General features: G+C 35.8%; 1 protein-coding gene across 3 annotated transcripts in view; it reads left to right on the top strand.

Moving 5' to 3' along the window:
* Positions 1–19,370, top strand: part of LOC120074003 (TOM1-like protein 5) — a 28,253-nt gene extending 8,883 nt beyond the window's left edge. For all 3 annotated transcript variants that reach the window (XM_039026965.1, XM_039026963.1, XM_039026964.1), the window contains 7 exons: positions 7,737–7,835; positions 9,074–9,187; positions 10,239–10,393; positions 15,328–15,403; positions 17,762–17,847; positions 18,466–18,672; positions 18,759–19,370. In XM_039026965.1, the coding sequence (XP_038882893.1) occupies positions 7,737–7,835; positions 9,074–9,187; positions 10,239–10,393; positions 15,328–15,403; positions 17,762–17,847; positions 18,466–18,672; positions 18,759–19,095 (1,074 nt within the window). In that variant the 3' untranslated portion in view covers positions 19,096–19,370. The remainder of the gene's footprint in view (positions 1–7,736; positions 7,836–9,073; positions 9,188–10,238; positions 10,394–15,327; positions 15,404–17,761; positions 17,848–18,465; positions 18,673–18,758) is intronic.
* Positions 19,371–23,940: the final 4,570 nt, after the last annotated feature.

The following is a 23,940-nucleotide window of genomic DNA, read 5'->3' as shown; positions in this document are numbered from 1 at the left end:
GTCGGACTCATTGAACTGGAAGCGGAGAGGCGACAGGCGACCACTACTTCCTTCCTGAGTCTCTTCCTATAGTTAAGTTATTCAAGGGGACTTGATTAGTGGGAAGAACAGGACTAGGAAGACAAGGAGCTAGATTAGTGTTCAGGTTCAGCCGACATCTCTAGGGGAATGGAGTACGTGGACCGTTAGCCTCTTCACTATGGACGGCTTCCCCCTTGAAGAGGACTACGAGGAAAAACGGTTGATCCTCTAGAAAAGTGACGTCCATAGACACAAAAGGTACTTCCGAGACGAGCGATGATAACGCTTGTACCCACGGTTGATGGAGAGGCGTACCCAACAAAGACACATTTCTGGCACGAGGAGTGAATTTCGTACGATTGGGACCATGGGTATGGCAAAGACAACACATCCAAACACTCGCAAAGGTACGTCAGGAATTAACCGGGTGTTGGGATACAATTCTTTGAAACATTCAAGAGGAGTATGGAAGGACAAGACACGGGAAGGCATGTGGTTGATAAGGTGGGCTGCAGTGATGATAGCATCGCCCCACAAATAGGAAGGAAGAGAGGTAGATATCATAAGGGAACGAGTGACCTCTACCAGATGTCTATTTTTCCTCTCGGCAACACCATTTTGCTGGGGAGTATAGGCACACGAGCTTTGATAGATAATTCCTTTAGATACCAGGAAGTTCCGGAATGAGTTATTAATGAATTCACGCCCGTTGTCACTCCGTAAAATGGCAATTTTTGTGTGAACTGGGTTTCTACGGTCGCATAAAATTGTTGGAAAACAATGTACACCTCAGACTTATCGGTCAAAAGGAAGGCCCAGGTCAATCTGGTGTGATCGTCAATGAAGGTGACAAACCACCGTTTGCCTGTAGAGGTAGTGGTAGGTGAGGGACCCCAAACATCACTATGGATAAGACTGAATGGTCTGGACGGCTTGTAAGGTTGAGAGTGGAACGAAACATGACTTTGTTTAGCCTGGATACACATATTGCACTGTAAGGATGACATATTAATATTATGAAATAAATACGGAAAAAGGTACTTCATATATTGAAAACTGGGATGTCCCAGATGGTAATGCCATCACATAAAATCAGTTTCAACAACAGAGAAATTCAAAGAAATAAAACTAGTCCTATAACCATCCTTAAAGGAAGTTTCATCAGTCAGGAAATAGAGCCCCCTATCGTGCTGGGTAGTACCAATCGTCGTCCCCGAGCCCAGATCCTGAAACAAAACAATGTCGGGTGAGAAAACAGTCTGACAGTTCAAGTCCCTTGTAATTTTACTAACAGATAGTAATTAGGAACATGCAGCACATCACGCAAAATCAAACCATCAAACGGAGAAAGATGTCCTTTCCCTGCAACAGGGGCAAAGGAGCCATCTGTGATTCTAATCTTTTCATTGCCGGCACTCGGGTGATATGATATAAATGATCAGAAGACCCGGTCAGATGATCTGTTGCTCCAGAATCCACAATCCAAGGCCGTTTTAATGCTAATAAAACCAAAAGACTAAGTCGTACCTGAGTGTGCTATTGCACTGACCCCAACAACACTTAAGTTACTCTGACTGTCAGCTTAAGGCGGAGTCAAAGTCTTGTCATTTGTCGAGTCGCTGGCCAGAGCACGTCCAGAACCAGCCTTGTCCTGTGACTGACGTCGTTTGTAGTTTGGAGGTTTTCCATGAAGCTTCCAACACTGGTCTTTCATGTGCTATGGTTTTTTGCAATGCTCACAGATAGGTGGAGGTTTCTTGTCACTATCTGATCCAGATGACTTGGTGGCAAAAGCCGCAGCCTCAGTAGACGTAACAATTGGAATATTCATGGCCTTAGATCTGTCTTCTTCGAGGCATATTTCAAAGCACACTTCCCTCAGTGACAGTGTAGGACATTGGCCCAAAATCCTGCTGCGAACACCGTCATATTTTGGATTTAAACTCGCTAGAAAATCATACACTCGATCTGCTTCCTCAAGTTTGGAATATTGCGTCCCATCATATGTACATCTCCAGACAATCTCACGGCATAAGTCCATTTCTTGCCATAACAAGGACAATTTGTTGAAGTATGACATGACGTCCATAGCTCCTTGCTTACATTCATGAACTTGTTTGCGTAAGGTATAAAGGCAGGATGCATTATGCTTCTGCGAATACAACTGCTGTACTGCATCCCAGATCTCTTTGGCAGTCGCCGTATAAAGTAACGGTCTGCCAATTTGAGGTTCCATGCTACTCACCAGAACTGATCGTAGCAATGAATCTTCTGCTCTCCAAATATGCTCGTGGGGACTACCGGGTTCAGGTTTGGCTATCTCCCCAGTTAGATAGCCAAATTTCTGTCTTCCTTCCAGAGCCATTCGTATGGATTGAGACCAAGAAAAATAATTTTCGCCATTCAACTTTTCTCCAATTATAATTCCTGCAAAGTGTCCTATCGATCCAGATAATAAATTCGTAGCAAGTAAAGAATGGAAGAGTTTACCGGGTTCTCCGGAGCCTAGCTGTAAATTGGACGATTCCGGTTGAACCATTTTTGAGTTTGTACCAAGAACCGACCCGAAATCCGCGAGCTGTTGCTGGAGGAAAAAAATCTGCTTTTAATCTCATCAGAACACTCTCCGGTCAGACCGGCCGGAGAGTTCGCCGGAAAAACGACCGGACCAGCGTCACTACAGTCAGAGAGGACCAGCCGTCCTACCACCGGAGGTTGCTGGTAAAAAAACTCCCCCGATCGGTCGCGCAACCCGGTGTGGTCGACATCCCTAGGGTTCGAAGTCGCGGCTGGGAGTTCACGTCTGGGTTGCGCGAAGACGCCTGGGAGATCGGCCGGCTTGTTGTGCGCGAAGACGCCTGGGAGTGTTGCAGGATGATCGGCGGATCTGGTCGATTGAATTAGGGTCAATGGATCAGAACTTGAAGAAGGGTCACCGAACACCATCTGGGCTGCTAGACGATGGGTTGGATCTCGCCGAACACTATCTGCACTTGATGAATTGGGTTGTCTGCGGCTGAAGGGTGGCTGGGCATCGCTCAGATTTGGGCGCGATCCGATCTGTCCGTCGATGGATTGGGTTGTCGTTCCGGCGACACTCATTTGTTGAAGAAGGCGAGGTAAGGCAGTCTCTAGGTATTGTTGGACAGCTTCCTTAATTGTGTCAGCTATCTCAAAATTCGTCGTTGAAGGAGACTCATCAATGGTGGCTGGGGTTTCATCCCCTTGCTCTGATACCATGATAAAAATTAAAGTAAAAAAAGGGAAAAACACAAGACTAATTTACGTGGAAAATCCTAGACCAGGGAGAAAAAACCACGATCAAATCTTATTATTAAGTTACTTAGACAGACAGGAAGCCTTAGGCCCATAAGTAAATTACAAATAAATCCCTAGGGCAAACCAACCATTTTTTCAACAAGAATATCAAAATTTAGAGGAAGAGTGAGACTAGAGGAGATAGAGAGGGTTTTTTCTTCTTTCTCCATATAGCTAGTGACAGATTGCAGAGTACATTCAGGGAAAGCCTGGAAGAACTATAATCTTTTCTTCTGACAATCATTTCAATGTGTGATGAATACTTAGTCTGGCTGGAAATGACCTTCAACAAAAGGGGAGGGGTTTGATTGAGCTTTTGTCCGACTGGTGGTTTAAAAGAAAGCCAAGTTTTTGTTGAGCAATGTTGGTCGTGCTTTTCTATGGCTTTTATGGAAAGAAAGGAAAAAAAGGAATACCAGATTCTTCTTAGATAAGTTTACCTCTTTTATGCCAAAGCTTGGGATTGTGGTTTGCCTTCCTTGAAGGATTGATGATTGGCTCTTTGAAGGGCTTAATGGATGGAATCTTATGGTCAAAGCTAGAATTTTGGGAAACTGTGCCTAGAGCCAGCCACAATGTGGCATTTGTGATCAGTAAGAAATTGTAGATCCTTTCAGGATGTGTCTCTTCTTTTGGACTCTTTTTTATTTACTGCAAAATTCGGTCTCGTGGTGGGCGTCCTTACATTATTTTTATTTATATTTGTATAATTACAATATTCTGTTGATTATTAATGATTGGAAAGCTCTCCTCATGTAGCTTTTGGGAGGGGTTCCCTCTACCCCAACTCCTAGGCTGTCTTCTTTGCCCCTTTTGGATATAATCTCTCTATTTATTATAACCAAAAAAAAAAAAAAAAAAGAATAAGATTGAAACATAAACACTAAACCACAAACGTCAATTAGCAAAACTACCCTTTTTATTTTTACTTCTCGGTTTGATGAATCCTATCTTTTTGTTTATTTATTTATTTATATTTTTTTATACTAGAAAGATTACTTGCTCTAGTTTCCAGAAAACTCGGAGATTACGCAGATATTTTGAGAAAAGCTTGTGTTTAGGTCACTGGTCATCAATTCATCTCCAAAGCTGCCTTAGCCTCCTTCACATCCTTTAGTTTTGTACTCATCCAGAGTTCACTCCAGGAATAAATGTTGTGTTTACCAAAGGTATTTTGTCCTCTTGAATTGCTAAGGCAACCGACACCACTCAATCTGTTCATGATGGGGATTCAGATCTTGGATCCAAGGTTAGTTTGAGTAGTGAGGAGATCGAAGAGCAGTTAGCTGATAATAATATCGAGGTTCGAAATATTGATATTGATGGAAATATCAAAGCCTCGATTTTATGAAAATATCGATAGAAATTTTGGGAAATTTTATGGAAATTGATGAAAATTGTTATAGTTAGTTAATGAAAATTTGATTGTGGCTGAATTAGACTGTACTTGACAATTTTTAATCATCATTTCTATAAAGTAAGACAATATTTAGATATATATTGTAAACTATCTATGTAAATTTTGATGCGAGACAGAAATTTAAAGAAAATAAAAAATAATTATAAAATAATATCAAATATTGGAAATTAATTACAAAATTAAAGGACATGAAATATTTGCATGTAAAATAATTGTAAATTGTCTATAAAATGAAGTGGATACAAAAATGAAAAATTATAGCATTAAACTAATGTAAGATAATAAGAATAGGAAAATCATAACACTAAGCATAAGACGACATAACAGAAAAGAAGAAGAAAAAGAAAACTCTACAAGTAGATAGAACTTGAGAGAAAATGAGAGGAATATTCGAGAACTCATATTAATTCAATTTTGAGGTGAAATGATGTAAAACTTCAATGGAAAATATTTGAATGAAAATATATGGTTTCTTGAAAATAAAGATTTTCTATGGTAAAAAAGAAAAAACTTCCCTTGAGCTAAGCATAGCTAATTGTTAAGAAAAAGAAGAAACTTGAAAATTTGAAATTTTGATGAAAAAATCAAAATTTCGAGAAATTGGGGGAAAATTGAATTACTCGAAAGTTCGATGGAAATTTCGAATTATCGAGGGGAATTTTGTAATTTCGAGAAATTGGGGGGAAATCAAAATTCCCCCTAGAAATCTTGAAATTTCAATTGAGATTTTGATCGAAATTTTGAACTATAAATAAGATAGATGAGATCTTCCTGTCAAAGACTCTCTTGCATAAACTTTTAATGATCTTTTCTCAATTGATTATAGAAAGGTTTCAGATTCGGTTTTACACTCGGTAGCATCAGCTGAAAAGTATCCCTGAATTTCTTCCTAATTTCATTCCTTAATTGAGGCGTGTGGTTTACAAATGGAAGAAATCAGACCTCAGTCACCATGAATCGAGATTTGACTGAGGATTTGGGATATGATTTTAAGTTGTTTTGTTAACTTCTTCATTTTTTGTCATCAGAAGTTATCCGGTTGAAGCTTCCTTTGAAGCCTTTCAATGTATCTTTTAGTGAGTGCAATGTTTTTGAGTGTTGGTTCTCCTTTCTACACTTCCAGTGGACTTTTTTGATAGCTTGATTAACGTCAATAATTTCCCGTTTGGTTGGGCATTTTAGAAGATTTTCCTCAATTGTTTTATTCACTTGCAGTGATAGATTTCCTTGAGGAGTTTCACTTTGGAAGAATTCTTCGAGCTTTTCAAGATTAATCGTTTTCTTGGTTTTTTTAGTTTAAATTTGCTTAGAGTTTTGTCTTCTCGCTTTATTTGGATTGTTTTAGTTTTTTGTGTAGATCTTACGCTTCATTGTTTTATTTTTATATTTTTGTATCTTGAGCATTCGTCTCTTTTCATCATTTTAATGAAAAGTTATGTTTCCCTTAAAAAAAAAAAAAAAAATCAGGAATTCAATTTTATGATTATATTGGCAAACTACCGTTATCGGTTGTAAAAACCTATTTAAATAATACTTTAAGTTATTTTTACTTCCAAGTTCCAACCTATGTTAAATATTTTTATCATTAGTATTCATATCCATATCATGTTTTTTTTTTTCAAAATTTTTTATTTTTATTTTTGTATGTTTATTTTTTAAAGATATTGGAGCTATCGATTAATTTCTAATATTGATGTTGAACCCTCTAGTTTAGGGATATATCGACATGTTGACTAGGTTGTATCTTTGGGAAGATCACTGGGTGGGGGAGACCCCTCTGTGGGTTGTTCCCTAGGTTGTATCATTTGTCTTCTCTTAAAAATCATTTTGTTGTTGATTTTCTTGTGTGGTTTGGGAGCTCTTATTTTTTTTCTATCGGGTTTCGTCATGCTTTTTCCGATAGGGAAACAATGAATGTGGCTACTCTTCTTTCATTACTTGAGAGTCACCCTTTTAGAGTCGGGAGAAGGGACGTCAGAGTGTGGAACCCCAGTTTTTTGGATGGATTCTTGTGTAAGTCTTTCTTTCAATGTTTGGTCGATCCTTCTCCCTTTGGTGTGTTGGTCTTCTTGGTGCTTTGGAGGATCAAAGTTCCTAGAAAGGTGAGACTCTTTATCTGATAGGTTCTTCACGGTTGTATCAGCACACTAGACAGGCTTGTTTGGAAGCTGCCATCAATGGTGAGGTCTTTTTGCTGTATTCTCTGTCGGAAGGTGGAGAAAGATCTTGATCATATTCTTTGCAATGTGGGTTTGCGAGCGTTGTGTGAGATTCTTTCTTCCAGACGTTTGGCTTCATGCGTGGTCGTCATAGGGATGCCAATGCTATGATCGAGTAGTTCCTCCTCAATCTGCCATTTGAGGAGAAAGGCAGGTTTCTCTGGCTTGCTAGTGTTTGCGCGGTCATTCGGGTCTTGTTGGGTGAGCAGAACAGTTGGGTGTTTAGGGGTGTGGAGAGAGATCCTAGAGAGTTATGGTCTCTTGTGCGCTTTCATGTTTCCTAATGGGCTTCAATTTTGAAGGCCTTTTGTAATTATTCCATAGATATGATTATGTATAGTTGGAGTCCTTTCTTATAAAGGGTCCTCCCCTTGCTTTTTGTGAGCTTGACTTTTTGTATGCCCATGTATTCATTTTTCCTTAGATGAAAATGGTTGTTTTTCATAAATAAATAAATAAATATATATATATATATAGTATATATATATATGTATCAACATGTTTACTGAATATTTCAATCCTTAACCTAGTTGACTCTTTTTATTTTATTCATAATTCAAATTTTCCTGGTTAGGAAAAAAGAGAAGCAATGAAGGTCGAGTACTATTATATTTTGAATTTCAATGAACTTTTGATTGTCTACTAAATTTGTCCCCGGTACAAAGCATTCTTCACATACTAGTCTGCTGCTCTATTGCTCGACACCACACCATCAATATCTTTTTTTTTTTTTTTTTTTTTTTTTTGTGTGTGTGCAGTTACTTGAAATGTTGATGAACAATATTGGAGAAGCAATTCATAAGCAGGTGATTGATTCAGGGGTTCTCCCTATTCTTGTGAAGATAGTGAAGAAAAAGGTGTGAATTTGTTCTATTTATTTACAACGAATAGTTGACTACCAGAGTAATCGTTCTTTAGAAGCATCGTGCGTAAATGGTTATGGATATGGTGACATGTCATATTATAGAGAATTAGAACATGAATAATACTATTAAAAGTATATCTTTTAAATGTATTTGATTATTTTGTATATATCAACAAACACTAGATATTGGTTTTATTTTATAATTTACAAGGAAATATCAAAGAAGTGAGGCAATTTCCAACGTTTCAAGAAGTTGAAGAAACCAACAATATATATATATATATATATACAATGACTCAAGTAAAGTAAGCAAAGAAATCCAAATTCGAATAAAAAACTTGTTAATTGTTGTTCTCCCCTTTTAAGAGTATTTGTAACTTTGAGCATTAGTCTCATTTCATTATATTAATGAAAAGTTTTGTTTTTTTTATGATTCTATACTTAAAAATTAATTTAAAATGTTTATCTCTCAATCTTATTATAAATTAATTTAAAATAAGTTGAGCCGTTCACTCTCTCTCTCTCTCTTTTCTTTCTAACAGGAAATGAAAACTTTTCACTGAACTTAGGAAAAAAACAAGCACCACAAAGGAATATTTTTAGCATTACTCTCCTTTTATTATATCAATGAAAAGTTTTGTTTCCTTTTCAAAACAAAAAGAAGCTCCACATAGGAAAGAAAAGAAAAAAAACTAAGAAATCCTCTTCATCAGAGAACCAGAATATGAATCCAACCAAAACACCACCACTCTTCCCTACTACAAAGCCGTGACTACGAAGTTCTTTGATTGTTAACGAACCATAACTTCAAAATGATTGACATGGTATCAATATCCCAACGAAGAGCATTCTTAGGGACGAAACAAATCCAAATAAAAGTCAAAGCTTCTTCCAAAGAAAATCAGCAATGATAGGGTTACACCAGAGATGTAGCGAGAAAAGTGCTGAAAATTTTCCGGACCCTGGAAAACTTCTGAATCTCACAAAACTCACAACTACCATAAAAAGGCCATAATCAAGACCAACTACCCACTAAAGCAACCTTCAAAAGTCTTCTTGAATTTATTTTTCTCCAACAACAGAGAGAATAATTTAATACTCTAATTTAAATTTTGTGTCTAAGCGTGCTCAAAGGGCCCTTGATCCTTATTAAGGTGGTAGTGCTTCGTAGTTTTCGTTAGTGGTATTTTGCTTTCTTTTTTACAATTTACTGATTTTCTATTTCTGCAGTCTAACTTACCAGTGCGGGAGAGAATATTTCTTCTCCTCGATGCCACACAGACAGCTCTTGGTGGTGCTTCTGGAAAGTTCCCTCAGTATTATTCAGCATATTACGATTTGGTGGTAGGACATTTCCCCATATTTGCTACATATCTCTTTGATTAATAATTATCTTTTGAAGCAAGTGGATCTAATCATGTTATGAGAATTAAATCCTTGGAGTTCGACACTATCTATAGTTCCAAGGAGTAGAAGAAAATCATTAGTAGAGTAGATCACAATAATATATTTGATTGGTTCTAATGGGTTGAGTGACATTGGCTTTGAAGAAATAAGTTCAAGGCATGATGATCACCTTACGTAGGATATCTTCTCTGTATCGTTTCGATTTTATCAGATGCCCCCAAAAGGATGATATCATATTCTATGAATTACCTTGGCAACCAAGTGTAGTAAGGCTAGATGGTTGTCTTGTGAGAATAGTCAGGGTGTGCACAAGCTGGTTGGGACACTCACATATATTAAAAAGATTAAAAAAAAAAAGGTTGATGCACATTGTTAGTTTCATGCAAAAATTATCATTGATATAGGTTGATGCTTGCTAAATAATAATAGTCCTTATAGGTTCGTAATGAAAGATATTTTGTTTGTGTCTAATCTTCAACTTTGTAGTATTGCGTTTATATTTTTTGGGTTTGGTGAAAAGGAAGGAAGAGAGGGCAAATGGAAATTGGAGACCAGGTTAAGTGAGTATTAGATTTCATTCCCGCACATTATTGTTTATTACATTGATTCTGTTTGTTATTTTATATATCCGTTCTTCCTTTCTTATCCAAAAAAGGGGGAAAAAGAAAGCAAAAAAGAGAAAACATTACAGCTTAGCTAATTGCCTGAAGAGTTCCATTGAGAAAACCTTGGTACTTCATAAAAGAAAAGATTAGGCACTCGGATCATTATTTTCTGTTTGTTGTTGTTTACTTGCTTTTGGTTTCTTTTGGTTTTTTGGATGTTGGAGCACTAACCTCTTTTCATTTGTTTAATGAAAAGTGTGGTATCATTTTCAAAAAACAGAACTCCGAGCATATGATCTATCTTTTATTTATGATTAAATACAGTAACTATAGAATCTTTGAAGTCTGAATACTTTGAATGAAGTTTTCATTTTGTTTCTTAGAGTGCAGGAGTCCAGTTTCCTCAAAGGCCTTCTGCAGTTCCATTAAATAATCCTACTAGCCAGCAGCAAAATAATACTTCACAAAATGGAGTAATAAGATTATCTGAGAAGGAGGATGTTGCTAGATTAGAACCTCAGATATTACCAGAATCTAGGTATATCTCGTTGAGCTTATTCTTCTGCATAGCTCTGTCTTGTTAACCACTTGTTTTTCCCTTTTTATTTTTGGCATACAGAACTCTAAGGTGTTAAATATCCTACAAATCTGTATGTGAACTATTTATGGAATTCTAGTATCCTTGTTCATATCCATAATTAAAGGATCAAACAAGCTGTCCTATAAGAAATGCTTATCTTTTTTTTTCCCCCTCCAATTTAAGAAATGCTCATCCTAATTCGTCTGCCGTGTGCGTGCATTTGCTTAGGGGTTAGGAGTTTTCTCTTCTGGAAGCAACAAATTAGTTTTCACATCTGAAGTTTCATGTTATATTCAACTGCTCAAGTTGACCATTTTTATGTTTTCATGGTTTCTAATTATTTGATATTTCATACTCTTTGGATATTTCCTTTATCAATGAAATTATTTCTCATCCAAAAAAAAAAAAAAATAGTATCTAATTATTGATTACAAAAGATTGAGGTTATTTTTTAAAACAAGAAATAATTTTCTTTTATTTATTAATAAAACACTAGAAATATGTTCAAGCACACAAACGTCTAATGGCAGTGGGAAAAAAACAAACAACCAAACAAAGAAAATAATTCCAGTTAGAATTAAACAAAAAATGAAGCCTTTGTTTGCCATATTCTGTAAGGGGGTGTTTGGGGTAAGTAGTGGAATAGTGAGGAGTAAGGAGTATGAAGTCTAGGGAGTTGTGAACTCCTGGGCCCACAATGTAAGGAGTTGATAAGATATAAAATTGATTTTTTTTAGCAGTGGGACCCATCAACTTCTTGGGTTTCACAAATCCTACTTTCCAACTTCTACTTTTTACAACTCCTTGGGCAAACATATCCTAAGGTATTTCCTTACAATATGATATTATTGAATAAGAACTTGCCTTGAGGCAATACAACTCTTCTCCTTCTCTATGAGAAAGACTTAGCTAAGCAAAAAGATGAAAATCACAATACCCCCTACACCGATATACTCCTCCTCCGCTACAAAGATACTCTCCACATTCCCCATGGTGCCCACAACTCAATATTCCTCTAACGTCCCTCACTTCCATTTGATGACTAAATACCTCCCAGATAAAAAAAACAATATTCAGCCTATGACAACCATTTAATCCACTGTTTTGGTTTCTCACTACAAAAGCAACCTTGGTAGATCTCAAGGCTCTTATTTACTATCTTTGCTTGTCCATCCATTTGTGGATGATATTGGAGCTCAACGTCAACTGTATGCATGATAGTCTAAACATTTCCTACCAAAAATGACCCAAGGAAAATTTTATCCTTGTCCGACACAATCGAATCAGGGAACTCGTGCGAACAAACTACCTCTTAGACAAATACTTCAGCTACATCCTTGGAGCTATGAAGCACAGATACTTCATGATAGGCAAAGAATCAGTATTAGACACGTATCGGATACCGATACTTCAAGATACTTCCCAGATACGTATCTGACACGCGATTTGACGTATCTATATTTTCAGATACATATCTGACATGCGATTTGACGTATCTTTTTCTATACGTACTTTTCTTTTAAAGAAAAAAGACAAGTAACTCATTTAATCTTTTCCAATCTAAAATTAGGCAACCTATTCAAAAAACTCACTACTCGAGTCCAAAATTGAAAGAAAAAATAAATAAATAACGGACCAAACCCTAGACTAGAATCATATAATTTCCATCTTCACATTTGAGTCCCCACAAAGTCTACCAAAATATAAACCATTTGGATATCTTCAACAATTCAATAAAGAAGTTCTTCGTTTATCTTCATACTTTTCCCTCTAATCTTCTTCTTCCTTGTAATATGAGTCACTTTTCTATTGCATTTTATTAACTATTGTACTTCAACATCTTAGATGTTGATTTTTTTGTATTGTATTTCAGTGTCTGTATTCTATTTTGTGCTATTGTTATTAACTTGTATGCTAAATTTATCTATATCCTATATTTTCTTAAAGAAAAAAAATGTATCTTGAACGTATCAGTATCCTCATTTTTTAGAAATATATATATTAAAAAAATATACAAAAAATGACGTATCCTTAGACGTATCTGTATCTTAGTTTTTTAGAAATAAACGAATCGCCGTATCCGATCGTATCCGTATCGTGTATCCGTATCTGTAGTTGTGCTTCATAGCTTGGGAGTAAAGGGGTGCTTCAAGGGTAAGAAGTGATATATTTGCTGAGTCTATCCACCACAACTAACATAGTATCAAATCCAGATGCTTTAGACAATCCCTAAATAAAGCCCATCGACAGATCAATCTAAATGGTATCATTAATATCCAAGGGTAATAACAACCCTGCCGAAGCCAAAGTCAGCAACTTATTTCTTTGATAGATCAAACACTTTTCCACATACTTCTTAGCATCAACTTTCATTCCCACCCAGTATAGGTTGCTCATGAGACGTTTATAAGTCCTCTATACTCTCGAGTAGCCTCCAAACATTGAGTCATGATAAGAATGTAAGATAGAAGGAATTAGTGAAGAATTACTTGAAATTGCAATGTGTCCCTTAAACCTTAGTCTCCCATTTCGAAGCAAAAAATGGGGACACTCTCTTCATCCTCCTCGAGTTTGTAGATAATCTTTATGAGCTCAGGATCATGCAACACTTCTTCTTGCACCTTCTTCCAAATCCACAATATTTGGAACTAATATGGCGCTAACTGGCACATGGGGAGGTAGATGTGAAAGGGCATCTGCAGCTTCGTTCGCTAACCCTGACTTATATTGTGGTTGTATGGCTCTCTGTTTGAGTAAGAATTTCAAAGCTCTTTGATTTGTTCTCAGAATAAATTTTTGCCCCAACGAGATGCTATGGGATTTCTTTGATAGACACTGAATATCGAAGGCAATAGGGTGTTGCTTTTGTGACAATAGTCCTCGAAGCATAGGTTTCAATCATAGAAGATCATTTAAAATCTGGGAGTGCTAACACTGGCAATGTTACCATCGCATTTTTCAGTTTCTCAAATGCCTAACTAGCCTATTCAATCCATTCAAATGTTAATTTTTTAAGTAATGCACTCATAGAAGTGGCTGGATTTCCATACCCTTCAATCGAACTTTCTATAGTACCCTTTGATGCCCAAGAATGCCCAAACATCTTTGATGTTAGTGGATGGGGCCACTCAAGCATTGCTCTCAACTTTTTCGGGTCAGCTTCCACAACATTGCTCGCCCCAGATACTCAATCTTTTTTGGCATGAATTGGTACTTGTTCTTATTGGCATAAAGCTTGTTCTCATGTGACACCCTAAAGATGTTGGATATGAACTTCCAAATGAATGAAAATAAAGTAAAGAGAAAATATAAAATCAAGAGCCAACTCACCTCTGATACCAACGGTCATAATTGCTCTTGTTGAGAACTCCCAAAGTGATTCTGGTTGTAGGACACTTACTTTTGCCGCATTGACCCAATTGTTTTATCTCTCAACCTCAACCCTCGTTTTCGAGAAAATGGTTTTAGGAAATGGGATTGAAAGGTTTTAGAAGTCATTGGAAAGCATTTGAGAAAACATTTGTTGTAGTAATATGAAATCTTTAGTGAATTGAAATTAGGAACTCTTTGTGTATGTGAACTCCCAATTCTAAACACTAAAACCCCTAAATCAATTTGATTTCAATCATAAGGATATGACTGGACACAAAATGCCTTAAGATCAAAGCTTTTGAGACAAGAACAAACTTCTTGGCCAAGATTCGAACACTTCACTAGATAGGATGATCAATCCTTTTTGAATGTTCTTGGCATGCAACTTAACGCATGAATTGGAAAATTCGAGAAGCTCTCCTTGGTGGGGACTATCAATTGATTCATTGTAATCTATCCAATCAATCTAATGGCAAGGATTTAGATAGCCTCCCAATGAAATCCTAATGCCACATCATCAATCATATCAAAATTTCAAAAATACCCTTACTTAGTATGTGATGAAAAGGATAAAATTGGAAAATAAGAAAATTACTTCAAAATTTTTAAACAAAATATAAATAATAATTTGATGTCCTTAACGGTTCATGTCATGTAGGCTAGAAAACATGTAAGGTAAACAACAAGACTTACTTAGCATACAACAAGACTTACTTGCCCCTTCAAGTATTTTACAAGGATTAAATAATATGTCACCCTTGCACATGCAAAGTGGCGAGTAGTCACACACTAACAAAATGACAAGAAAAGTAGACTTGCAAAAGGAAATACATATGATGAAATCATGATGAAAATGGTTGTTATGGTCATGTAGCCATGGCAACATGCCCTGGATAAGCATGACTATGGCACCCTACCAAACAAAGCCCATTCGTTTTCCAATTTTGACCTAGCTTGAAGGAATTTTCTTGCCCTTGATCTATGCCTACGTGGCATGCTTCGAGATTGTGAATTATTTTGTTCTTGGTCGTGCTCCAAAAATGGTGAAGCAGCAAATATTTTTCGTGGATTTTTTTTTCAATCATAGAAAGAAGTCACCTTATTTTTTACATTTTTCTTTTCAAAACTTGAGGATGAGGTTTTTCTTTTGGACAAACTCGATTAATCTTGTTTAAATCATTACATATTCTTTTTTACTTTACTTTTTGTCAGTTTGCTCCCAAATGTCTATAAATAGAAAATTTCTCCTTGGTATCCATAACTTTGGTTTGATAATAAAGACTTTAGTTTGGTTCCTAGAGAATTCTCCCCGTTAATCCCTAGGCTACACCCGGCATAAAAGAACAGCAGCAGAAAAAGTTTTATTCTTGTTTTGAGTAAACTTATTGAAACATAGCACATGTTAACTTTGAGTAAAATCATTATTGCTTATCATGCTTGCTCTTTTTCCCGTTGTGTTTTTTCTTAGCCTCTTTTCTTGCAAGTTAAACCGTTCTCCTCCTTTTAATGTTTTTATGCAGTATAACTGAAAAGGCTAGCAATGCATTAGAAGTTTTGAAAGAAGTTCTTGACGCTGTTGATCCTCGACGTCCTGAGGTGTATTCTCTTGCCAGTTTTGACTCTCTCTCTCTCTATATGTTGCTTGTAAATATGTTAATTAGGTGTAATCATGAGTGACTTATTTCTTATTCTAATTCTTTCCTTTTATGCATCGAGCCTATTTCTCATAGAAGAAGGCTGTGTAACTTACTATTGAACTATTGGAATACAATTATTCTGTTCTATTAAAATTAAGATGGCACTGGAGCAGGTAGGCCCTAAGTTGTCTCTAAAACCCTAAAAAAATCCTTGTCACCCCTGCTAGAGAAACTCTAATCTCTAAGTTGTCAAACTTCTGGTGCCTAATCCCAACTAGTTCAACTACTTCTGGTCAAACTCACAAGTGAAAGTGTTCGTGTTCAAGTGGTCATTTGTTGGAATCTGTTCGCAAGAGAAGCAGTATGTGATTATCTTCATGTTCGTGTTACCATCTTTCGGTTAACATGTGTTGTAGCCATTTGAGATCATTTGGTTGATACTGTCATTCAGATGCTCTGTGTGAGCATCGTGACTGTCATTTTAAGGGTTTTTTGGCCGTTACCTAGATGATGCAGTTTGCAGTTTTTTGTTTACTGAGATTGTATCCAAGTTTCTACCGTCAGCCAAGAACAAAGACATTTTATGTGTCCTCACTTCATACCTCCATTAGGTTTAAAATTTATTGGATCTGACACGGTTCATTTTGGTTCAATGTTTGGTTTAGTTCATTCAAAATACAGTTGGTATGGTTCTATTTGTTCATGTCTGTCCGGTATGGTTTGGTTTGACTCTGGTTTCTTGTCACAGTTGGTATATTATTTTCCATTAATCATTACTTACTACCATGTCAAAAGAGTAAATTCTTCAAATCTTAAAATTGCTCCTAACCAAGTTACCATCTAATTAATAGTTCTTGGGTTCCCCGGGCACAAATAGGTTATTATCTGCGGGCATTCGCTCGCATTGCAATTCTTCTTGGTGGATTATCAATTCCAAAGAGGAGTTCCCTTCTTTCCATCAACTATTAGGCCCCCAATTGTCAATACATATTCTAGGAGGGATAATAAGGGTATTGGACAGGGGACCACAAGTTAGTCGGACGTGGGAACGTTATTATACAATTGTGGGTATTATTATAGCCGATTGTAACATGTCTTTCTTTTTCATGCTTGTATATTGAATAGAATAGTAGTTTTTCTAGGGTTAAAGAGGTTACCGGCGCTTTCGAATACGTTGGGTTGTCATTGTGTTAGTTAATTGAAGGATCGTAAGGAGTATCGTTACAACATTCTATTTATGAGGTAGACAATAATGAGAATTGCTTCTTTCCATTAATATGTTGGAACATGGATGGACAACATTATAGCACGTGTTTCTTCAAGTAAAAGCCTATTCTTCTAGCAATCCCATTCTATCAAGAGTATCTGGACAAGTAAATTGATGAACAACCTTTATCTTTCATAGTCACGAAAAAGTTCATCATAGTTCTCAATTCTATTATTTGAGTGTAAAGTGTAAATTCTTAGATTGAAATTGAGGCTCAACCATATTTCAAAAATGTTCAAGTGTGTCTTTCACTTCAAATCTCAAAGGCTCAAATGCTTTCTTGCAGCTTCTTTCATTGTTCGGTCAGTTCTTCCTTGTTGATTGGTTCTACTTTTTTCCTCTTTGTTGAAGGTGAAGATTTCCAAGAAGGATAAGTCTTTTGTATGGCTAGTTATGCATGGAAGAGTACAACTTGGATCGGGTCTCAGGTAGTGGGACCATCTTTGTTGGACCCTTTTCTTTATTTATTCTTTGTTGGAAGGTGAGGGAGGATCTCGATCATATTCTTTGGAGACGTGACTTTGCAGGTTCCAGTTGGAGTTGTTTCTTTGAAACGTTCAGCTTTTTCTTTCCCAGCTTTAAGAGTTGTAGAGGGATGATTGAGGACCATTTCCTTTTGTAGGGCTATATCATGCCAAACTAGGGTGTGCGCTATTTTGTGAGATCTTTGGGTGAGAGAATAATTGAATCTGAGGGGTTGGGTGGGGTCTTCTAGTGATGTTTGGTCCCTTGTATTTAATGTTTATCACTAGGCTTTGGTTGCGGAAGTCATTTTGTAATTTTCCTTGCAGTCTTATTTTACTAGATTGGAGACCATGTTCTGAGGTTTGGCTCTCTTTTATAGGTTTTATTTTTGTATGCCATTGTATTTTCTATGAAAGATTTTCATTTTTCAATGAAAATAATGAAAGTATTTACTTGTTGAGAGTAGAGATAAACATGCACATCTCGTGGAGGGAAAAACCAAAACTGAGTGGTGGTCTAGTTGTTCACAACGGTCATCTGGTAAGGGAAGCATATCATTTTAACTGCTTTACTGCTATTTTCCAGGGGGCAAGAGATGAGTTTACCCTTGATCTAGTAGAACAGTGTTCGTTTCAGAAGCAGAAACTAATGCATCTCGTGTTGTCTTCTCGGTATGGTTTTATCTTTGCCTGTTTCTTCCGCACTGCACAGTGCACAGTAATCTATTCCATTCAACGATTGGATGTTTTTCTTAACTCAATGCTTTATGAAACAATAGTGTACTACGATGAAGTTAATGAAAGTGAGAAAGGAAGCTACAAAATATTGTTGATATCATAGTTGATAATATTTGTAAATGAAAAACTGTGCGATAATGTTTTTGTTTTGGAACAACTTTACCTATAACTGAAAAAATCTCTTATATTCTAGATAGCTTTAAGGATGCTGGATTTGACACATTTCTAAATATCCTATAAATTAGTTTGCTACTTTTTTTACAATTTCCTGACCTTGAACTTTCTGCTATGTGACTTTATTGTTTCCAATTTTCCTTTTCTTTTTGTATTGTGGTCGTAACTCTTGTTTGCCTGCCATAGATTTCCACTACTAATTTTGCTTCAGATAGTCCTTGTATATTTTCACTTCTCTCAATAAAGCTCGGTTTCCTTTTTTTTAGTTTCTTTGTTTTTTTTTTTGAAAAAATTAATTGAAGCTACTTGCAAATTTTAGTTATCTTGTACTTCTATTGGACTATCATTCAGATTCCATTTGCTTTCACTGTGTTTTAGGGACGAGAAGATTGTTTGTCGTGCCATTGAATTGAATGAGAAGCTCCAAAAGGTCCTTGCAAGACATGATGCCCTCCTCTCTGGTCAGTTTATGTCGACTCAAAATCAGCTCAACGGTGAAGAAGTCGGCATGTCCAGGTTGCCTGCCAATCATTATAATCAAGATGAAGGAGAAGATGAAGAAGAAGCTGAGCAACTTTTCCGAAGGTAATACATAACATTCAATGTTGAGTCTAGTACGGTTTCGTGTAGGTATAAGCAAACTAAGTAGTAATTGGTATGGACAATGTCAGGCTGCGAAAAGGAAAAGCTTGTGCAAGGCCTGAAGATGAAGAAGATTCTTCAGAGGAACGACCATCGTTGGGTTTGCTTGGATTGTCAATTCCAGTCGAACGAGCAAACCGTCCGATCATTCGACCCATCACCGAGAAGCTGTCAACGGCATCTGATGTGCAGCATGGTCAGGGTGTTTCAATACCACCACCACCAGTAAAACATGCAGAAAGGGAGAAGTTCTTCAAGGATAAAAAGATGGATGTTGGAGTTGGTGGGCATATGAGAAGCCTTTCTTTACACAGTCGTAATGCTAGCAGCTCTCGCAGTGGGAGCATAGATTTCAATGAATCATGAAGGAACGGTGTGAAGAAGTGTTTGAGAGTGCAATTTTATTTATTTTCACTTCAACTCATTATTTGTAAAGTCTTGAGTAATTTTTCTTGTTTTCTTTCTTGGTCTTGTTTCATTTCAATGAGTTTGATGTCTTTAAATTAACATGTAAGGGCCAGGGACTTCTGCATATATCCTTTATTCCATTCGTGTATAATTTTGTAATTTAAGGGTTAACTATTTCAAGATCGCTCAAGGAAAAAGAAAAGAGAGAAATCGAAAGACCTTTATTTGTTTTATATTATGAGCACACATTTTTTGGTTTGATAATTTCTGCTCCATTTAATAACCATTTTGTTCTTTATTTTTATTTTTGAAAATTAAGTTTATTTTATCAACATTTTTTCTACTATTATTTGCATATTTATTAAATAAATGATTGAATTCTTAGTCCAATTCTAAAAATAAAAATAACTTTTTGAAAGTTACTTTTTTTAGTTCTCAAAATTTGGTTTTGGTTTTTTAATTATTGATGAAAAGTAGATAACAAAGAAAGAAATTTGGAGGTGGAAATAGTGTCTATAGTTTTAAAAATAAAAACAAAAAATAAAATGATTAACAAATGAAGTCTTAATTATTTTAATTAGCAATTCTTTTCTATCATTTTGATGCTTTTTATATATGTTTTTTTGAAAGGATACCTGTTCCTTTCTTCCACAATTTTTTTTTTTTTTTTAATATTACTATTATATATCGAATATAAATAATATTTTTGATCTACTAATAGATACTCTACTCATTTTAACTACCAAGTACTATATTGAGATCTTAAAATAATGCAGCGACCGGAGTTGAAGGCAGAGGTGGTAAGTTGATATCTGGTGGACTTAGACGCTTGAAGGATGCCCAAACTGTAGATGATAAAGATACGGTTCTTAAGTTGGCTCTTCATTTGCAACGAGCACACCTGAAACTCCATTGGTTCTTTTCTTGCTTCACTGGCCATGGCCTAGGGCTGGGCATAAAATTCTTTGAAGAGGAAACTCAATTTCTTCATTAGTTGCATAATGATACATTAGTTCTAACCCTGATAATAGCTAATGTTAAGATCATTGCATATTAGTTGATGGCAGAAGCTCCGCAAATGTCTCGACTTTGGAGCCTTTCAACGAGGTTAAATGGCGAATAATTGAAGAGATGTCCGACTCCATTGATAGGCTTTAGAGAAGAGAGTAGATCCAATATATGAACCATTCTTTATCTAGTTCTACCAGGGTAAAAGAGAATATTCTACATCTTATGGCATTTCGTACCTCATGCAAGTCCATCTAAGGTCTATATGAATCCTAGTTGTGCTCTATAGGATCTTTCTTTCCACCATAGGGTTTTATTGATTGGGCTTTGAACTTAGGAGGAACTTAATCCATTATCAAACGACGGGTCGACATGCTCGATTAGTGCCTCTAGATTTATACCCTACCTACTGATTTGAGTGTACATATTCACTTGGATAATCCCTATTTCTCTTGGGATTCTCTATAGGTTTGCTTTCCATGGTACATCCTTGACATCAACCTCATCCCCCACCTTTGGTTTCGTCTTACGGCGTCTGCAAGTCTGTCTCTAATGACTGTTTGATCGATCCACTTCATTCTCCTAGACGGAGGCTCGACCTTGGCCTTAGCCTTGGTCGTTGCTTTTGGAAACTACTTGTACTACTGATCTCAGCCTCTTGCTTTGGTTAACAGCAATCTTCACTCTGCTTTCTTTTTCCAATCCTTGCATGGAACTATCTCTGTCTAGTGCTTTGGAGATTATTCTCTCCCTCTGCCTATTGCTTCCTGTGCTTGCCCCTACCTTGGGTTTCTTGCCTGTTGCACAATGGGGTTGAGATTATCTCATGCTCTCTACCAATGGAGCTTTTCCTTTGACAGGATCATGTATAAGTACATTCTTTTACCTTCCACCTAAGATGTTTTGTTAGTTGAAAACCTCTAGAAATCGAGTGATATTTCGACCTATGTCGTTTACTCTTGCTTCAAGATCTTCAAACTTCTCTCCTTGACTTGCTTCTCCTTTGGTCGGGCCAATGAGCCTTAATTTCACGAATTTTCCATGGGTGGCGATCTCCATCAAAATCTTCTTCACTTAGGTTCATGTCCTTGAATCGTCAACTCATTGATCCTTTGTTTACAGATTATAGGTTTTCTTGCTAAAAAGAAAATGCTTCGTCACCACATATGACATCAACTATTGATGCTTAAATTTGGATTGGTAGAGTGGCTCGACCTTAATGTGGCACCAACGATAAAACTGTCTTTGGAGGGAAGAAGGTAACCTGTAAGTTAACAAGAATTGCACACAGGTGTGATGTAGGCCACACACACTCTAATGGTTAAGTTAAGAAGTCTGAAGATTAGGTTTGTTATGAAATTTGTAATAGAGAGTAAACTTACCTCTTGTGTCACATTTCTCGCTTAATCATTAGATGAGATGACCTGTTCTTTCTCTGATTAGGACTTCCATTCTGCTCCTAGACTCTTATTTTTCCTTATAGGGCTACATCATGCAAGAAACGCATGATTTGATGGACTCAACCTCAACCAAACTTGAGGCCAATCGGGTTGATTTGACATTGAACAAAGTTCAACCCTCCTTCTTGTCCTATATTGGGCCGAATCATGCATGTGATGTATAATATGGTGGACTCGCCCTCAATCTCAACTTTGGCTGAGGTCATTGGCTTTCAAAAATCAAATGCAAGAGATTGCAAGATTGTAAATGCTATTTGAGATATAAATTAAACCATTAGATCTTTGAACATAATGTTTGATAATAGTATTATACCGATGACTTTGAATAAACATAATGATCTTATATAGACAAGAAAATCATTAATAGATTAGTTATATTTTATGTTGATATTATATTACTCTTCTAATGTAAAATTTCAATCTAACATAATTTTGACTATTTAACCAATTTCAAATGAATAATTTGAAATGACATGGTATATTTTATATGTCCAAAGAGAGATTTTAAAAACATAATGTTAAGGTCGTCAAACATCTTACATTCAAAATAACTAACTAATATGAAGTTAACTAAGTCTAAGGGAGAGTTTCCTGAGATGCCTTGAATTTTAAGGATATACAATTAATGTATAAATGAGACTTAATTAACAAGTAAATATACAATTAGTAAGTTATATCTTATAAGTTAATGGTATGACAATTGAGTATAAAATTATAAAAACTTTTTGAAATATCTATGGATAATGAGAAATTTTTATATATGTATTAAAATATGATCTTTTACAAGATACACTAGGTCTTACAGAGATTTAAGAAATTTTTTGTTAAGATTAATTTTATCCTAAGTGGTGGAGAATGATACACAAATTATTATTATTATTATTTTTGTTGTTGTTGTTTGTGAAGCAACAAAAGAACTTGTATAATCATAAAAGATCCTTAGAGATCTGAAAGGTGTTTTAGATGTGAATTAGTTTATCACAATTTATTATGATAATAGTGATGCAAAGACTAATACTAAGGAAATTAGTAAACACTAATTTATAGGGTATTACATATTGAGAGAAGACATCATGGTAGTGACCAAGTTGGCTTTTAGTGACAAATATTTTGATTTATTCAAAAAGATTCTCTAGACTAAAGTGCTTGAAGGTTATCTAGAATGTCAAGGATTACGAGTCATGTCTCTTCTTCGCTATGGTAAGTGAGAGAACATGTTAGATATAGAATATACCCTAGGATATATATCTCACCGGCTTTAATGCAAATAGAAGATTTATTGGGATTTGTGCCATAAAGTCTTGTAGCTAGTGAGTTATTTAATAATTATTTTATATACAATATTGTATTATCTATTATAGTAAAAATTCAAGGGTATTAAATGTAAACTTGAATATATGTGATTGACATACGTGTGGATCATTTTCAAGAAATAACCTAAAGAGTCTATAGTATATGAAAAAAATTGGTGCCTCATTCTGGTGAAACTATGGATACGATCCACTTTGTAATTGTTACAAATGATTTGATCAAAATCGTTCATGTAGAGATATGAGAATGAGGGTATCCTATACAAAGAGTTTGTATAAAATTAGACCCCAAAATATATAATCTCCCTTTATAAATTAGTTAATTAAAGAGAATAATATTTCATCATCTGATCATATGCAACTCGATCTGAATCCTGAATGAGTTATGAACTCCTGTCTGTGAAGACTCGTCCTTTGTTTTGCATGGGTGAGAATGGCCTAAGTAGCTGATTCAATAAGCTTACCATTCTAGGGACTTGATGAAATAGGGAGTTGAGAATGCAATTTCATAAGATGGAATTCACACATTCTCACATAGGGTTAGTAGATGAGTAGTTCTTTGAGTGCTTATTTTAGAGACTTGAACAATGAGGCCCCACCCTCTCATTGACTCGAGAAAGACTTGGTGGTTCCATATTGAACCGAAATATATTGTTCATTAAAGGATCAACAGTACTTAAGGTGCGAAATGTAATTACAAAGGTAAAACATAAAGTTGACCTAACTATAATTATGAACAACTTGTGATGGACCAATTTGCTTGTAATGATTCTGTCCATAGATACAATTTGTCCTACGGTACATAAGAGTAAAACTATATATCTATAATCGTATGATCTATAGTTAATGAATGAAAATTGATAAATTAAAGAATTTAATTAATTAATTTTGATCATTGAATTTTATAATCTATAGGTCCATAAAGTTCTCTTGCTAACTCATATGAACAATTGGGGATCAATCTTGTTGAAAGAAAATTTGAAACATTCAAATTAATATTGAGATAGTGATATAAATCAAAGAAA

Source organism: Benincasa hispida, chromosome 3 (assembly GCF_009727055.1).
Source record: "Benincasa hispida cultivar B227 chromosome 3, ASM972705v1, whole genome shotgun sequence".
NCBI lineage: Eukaryota > Viridiplantae > Streptophyta > Magnoliopsida > Cucurbitales > Cucurbitaceae > Benincasa > Benincasa hispida.
This window is presented reverse-complemented; position numbering and strand designations above follow the sequence as displayed.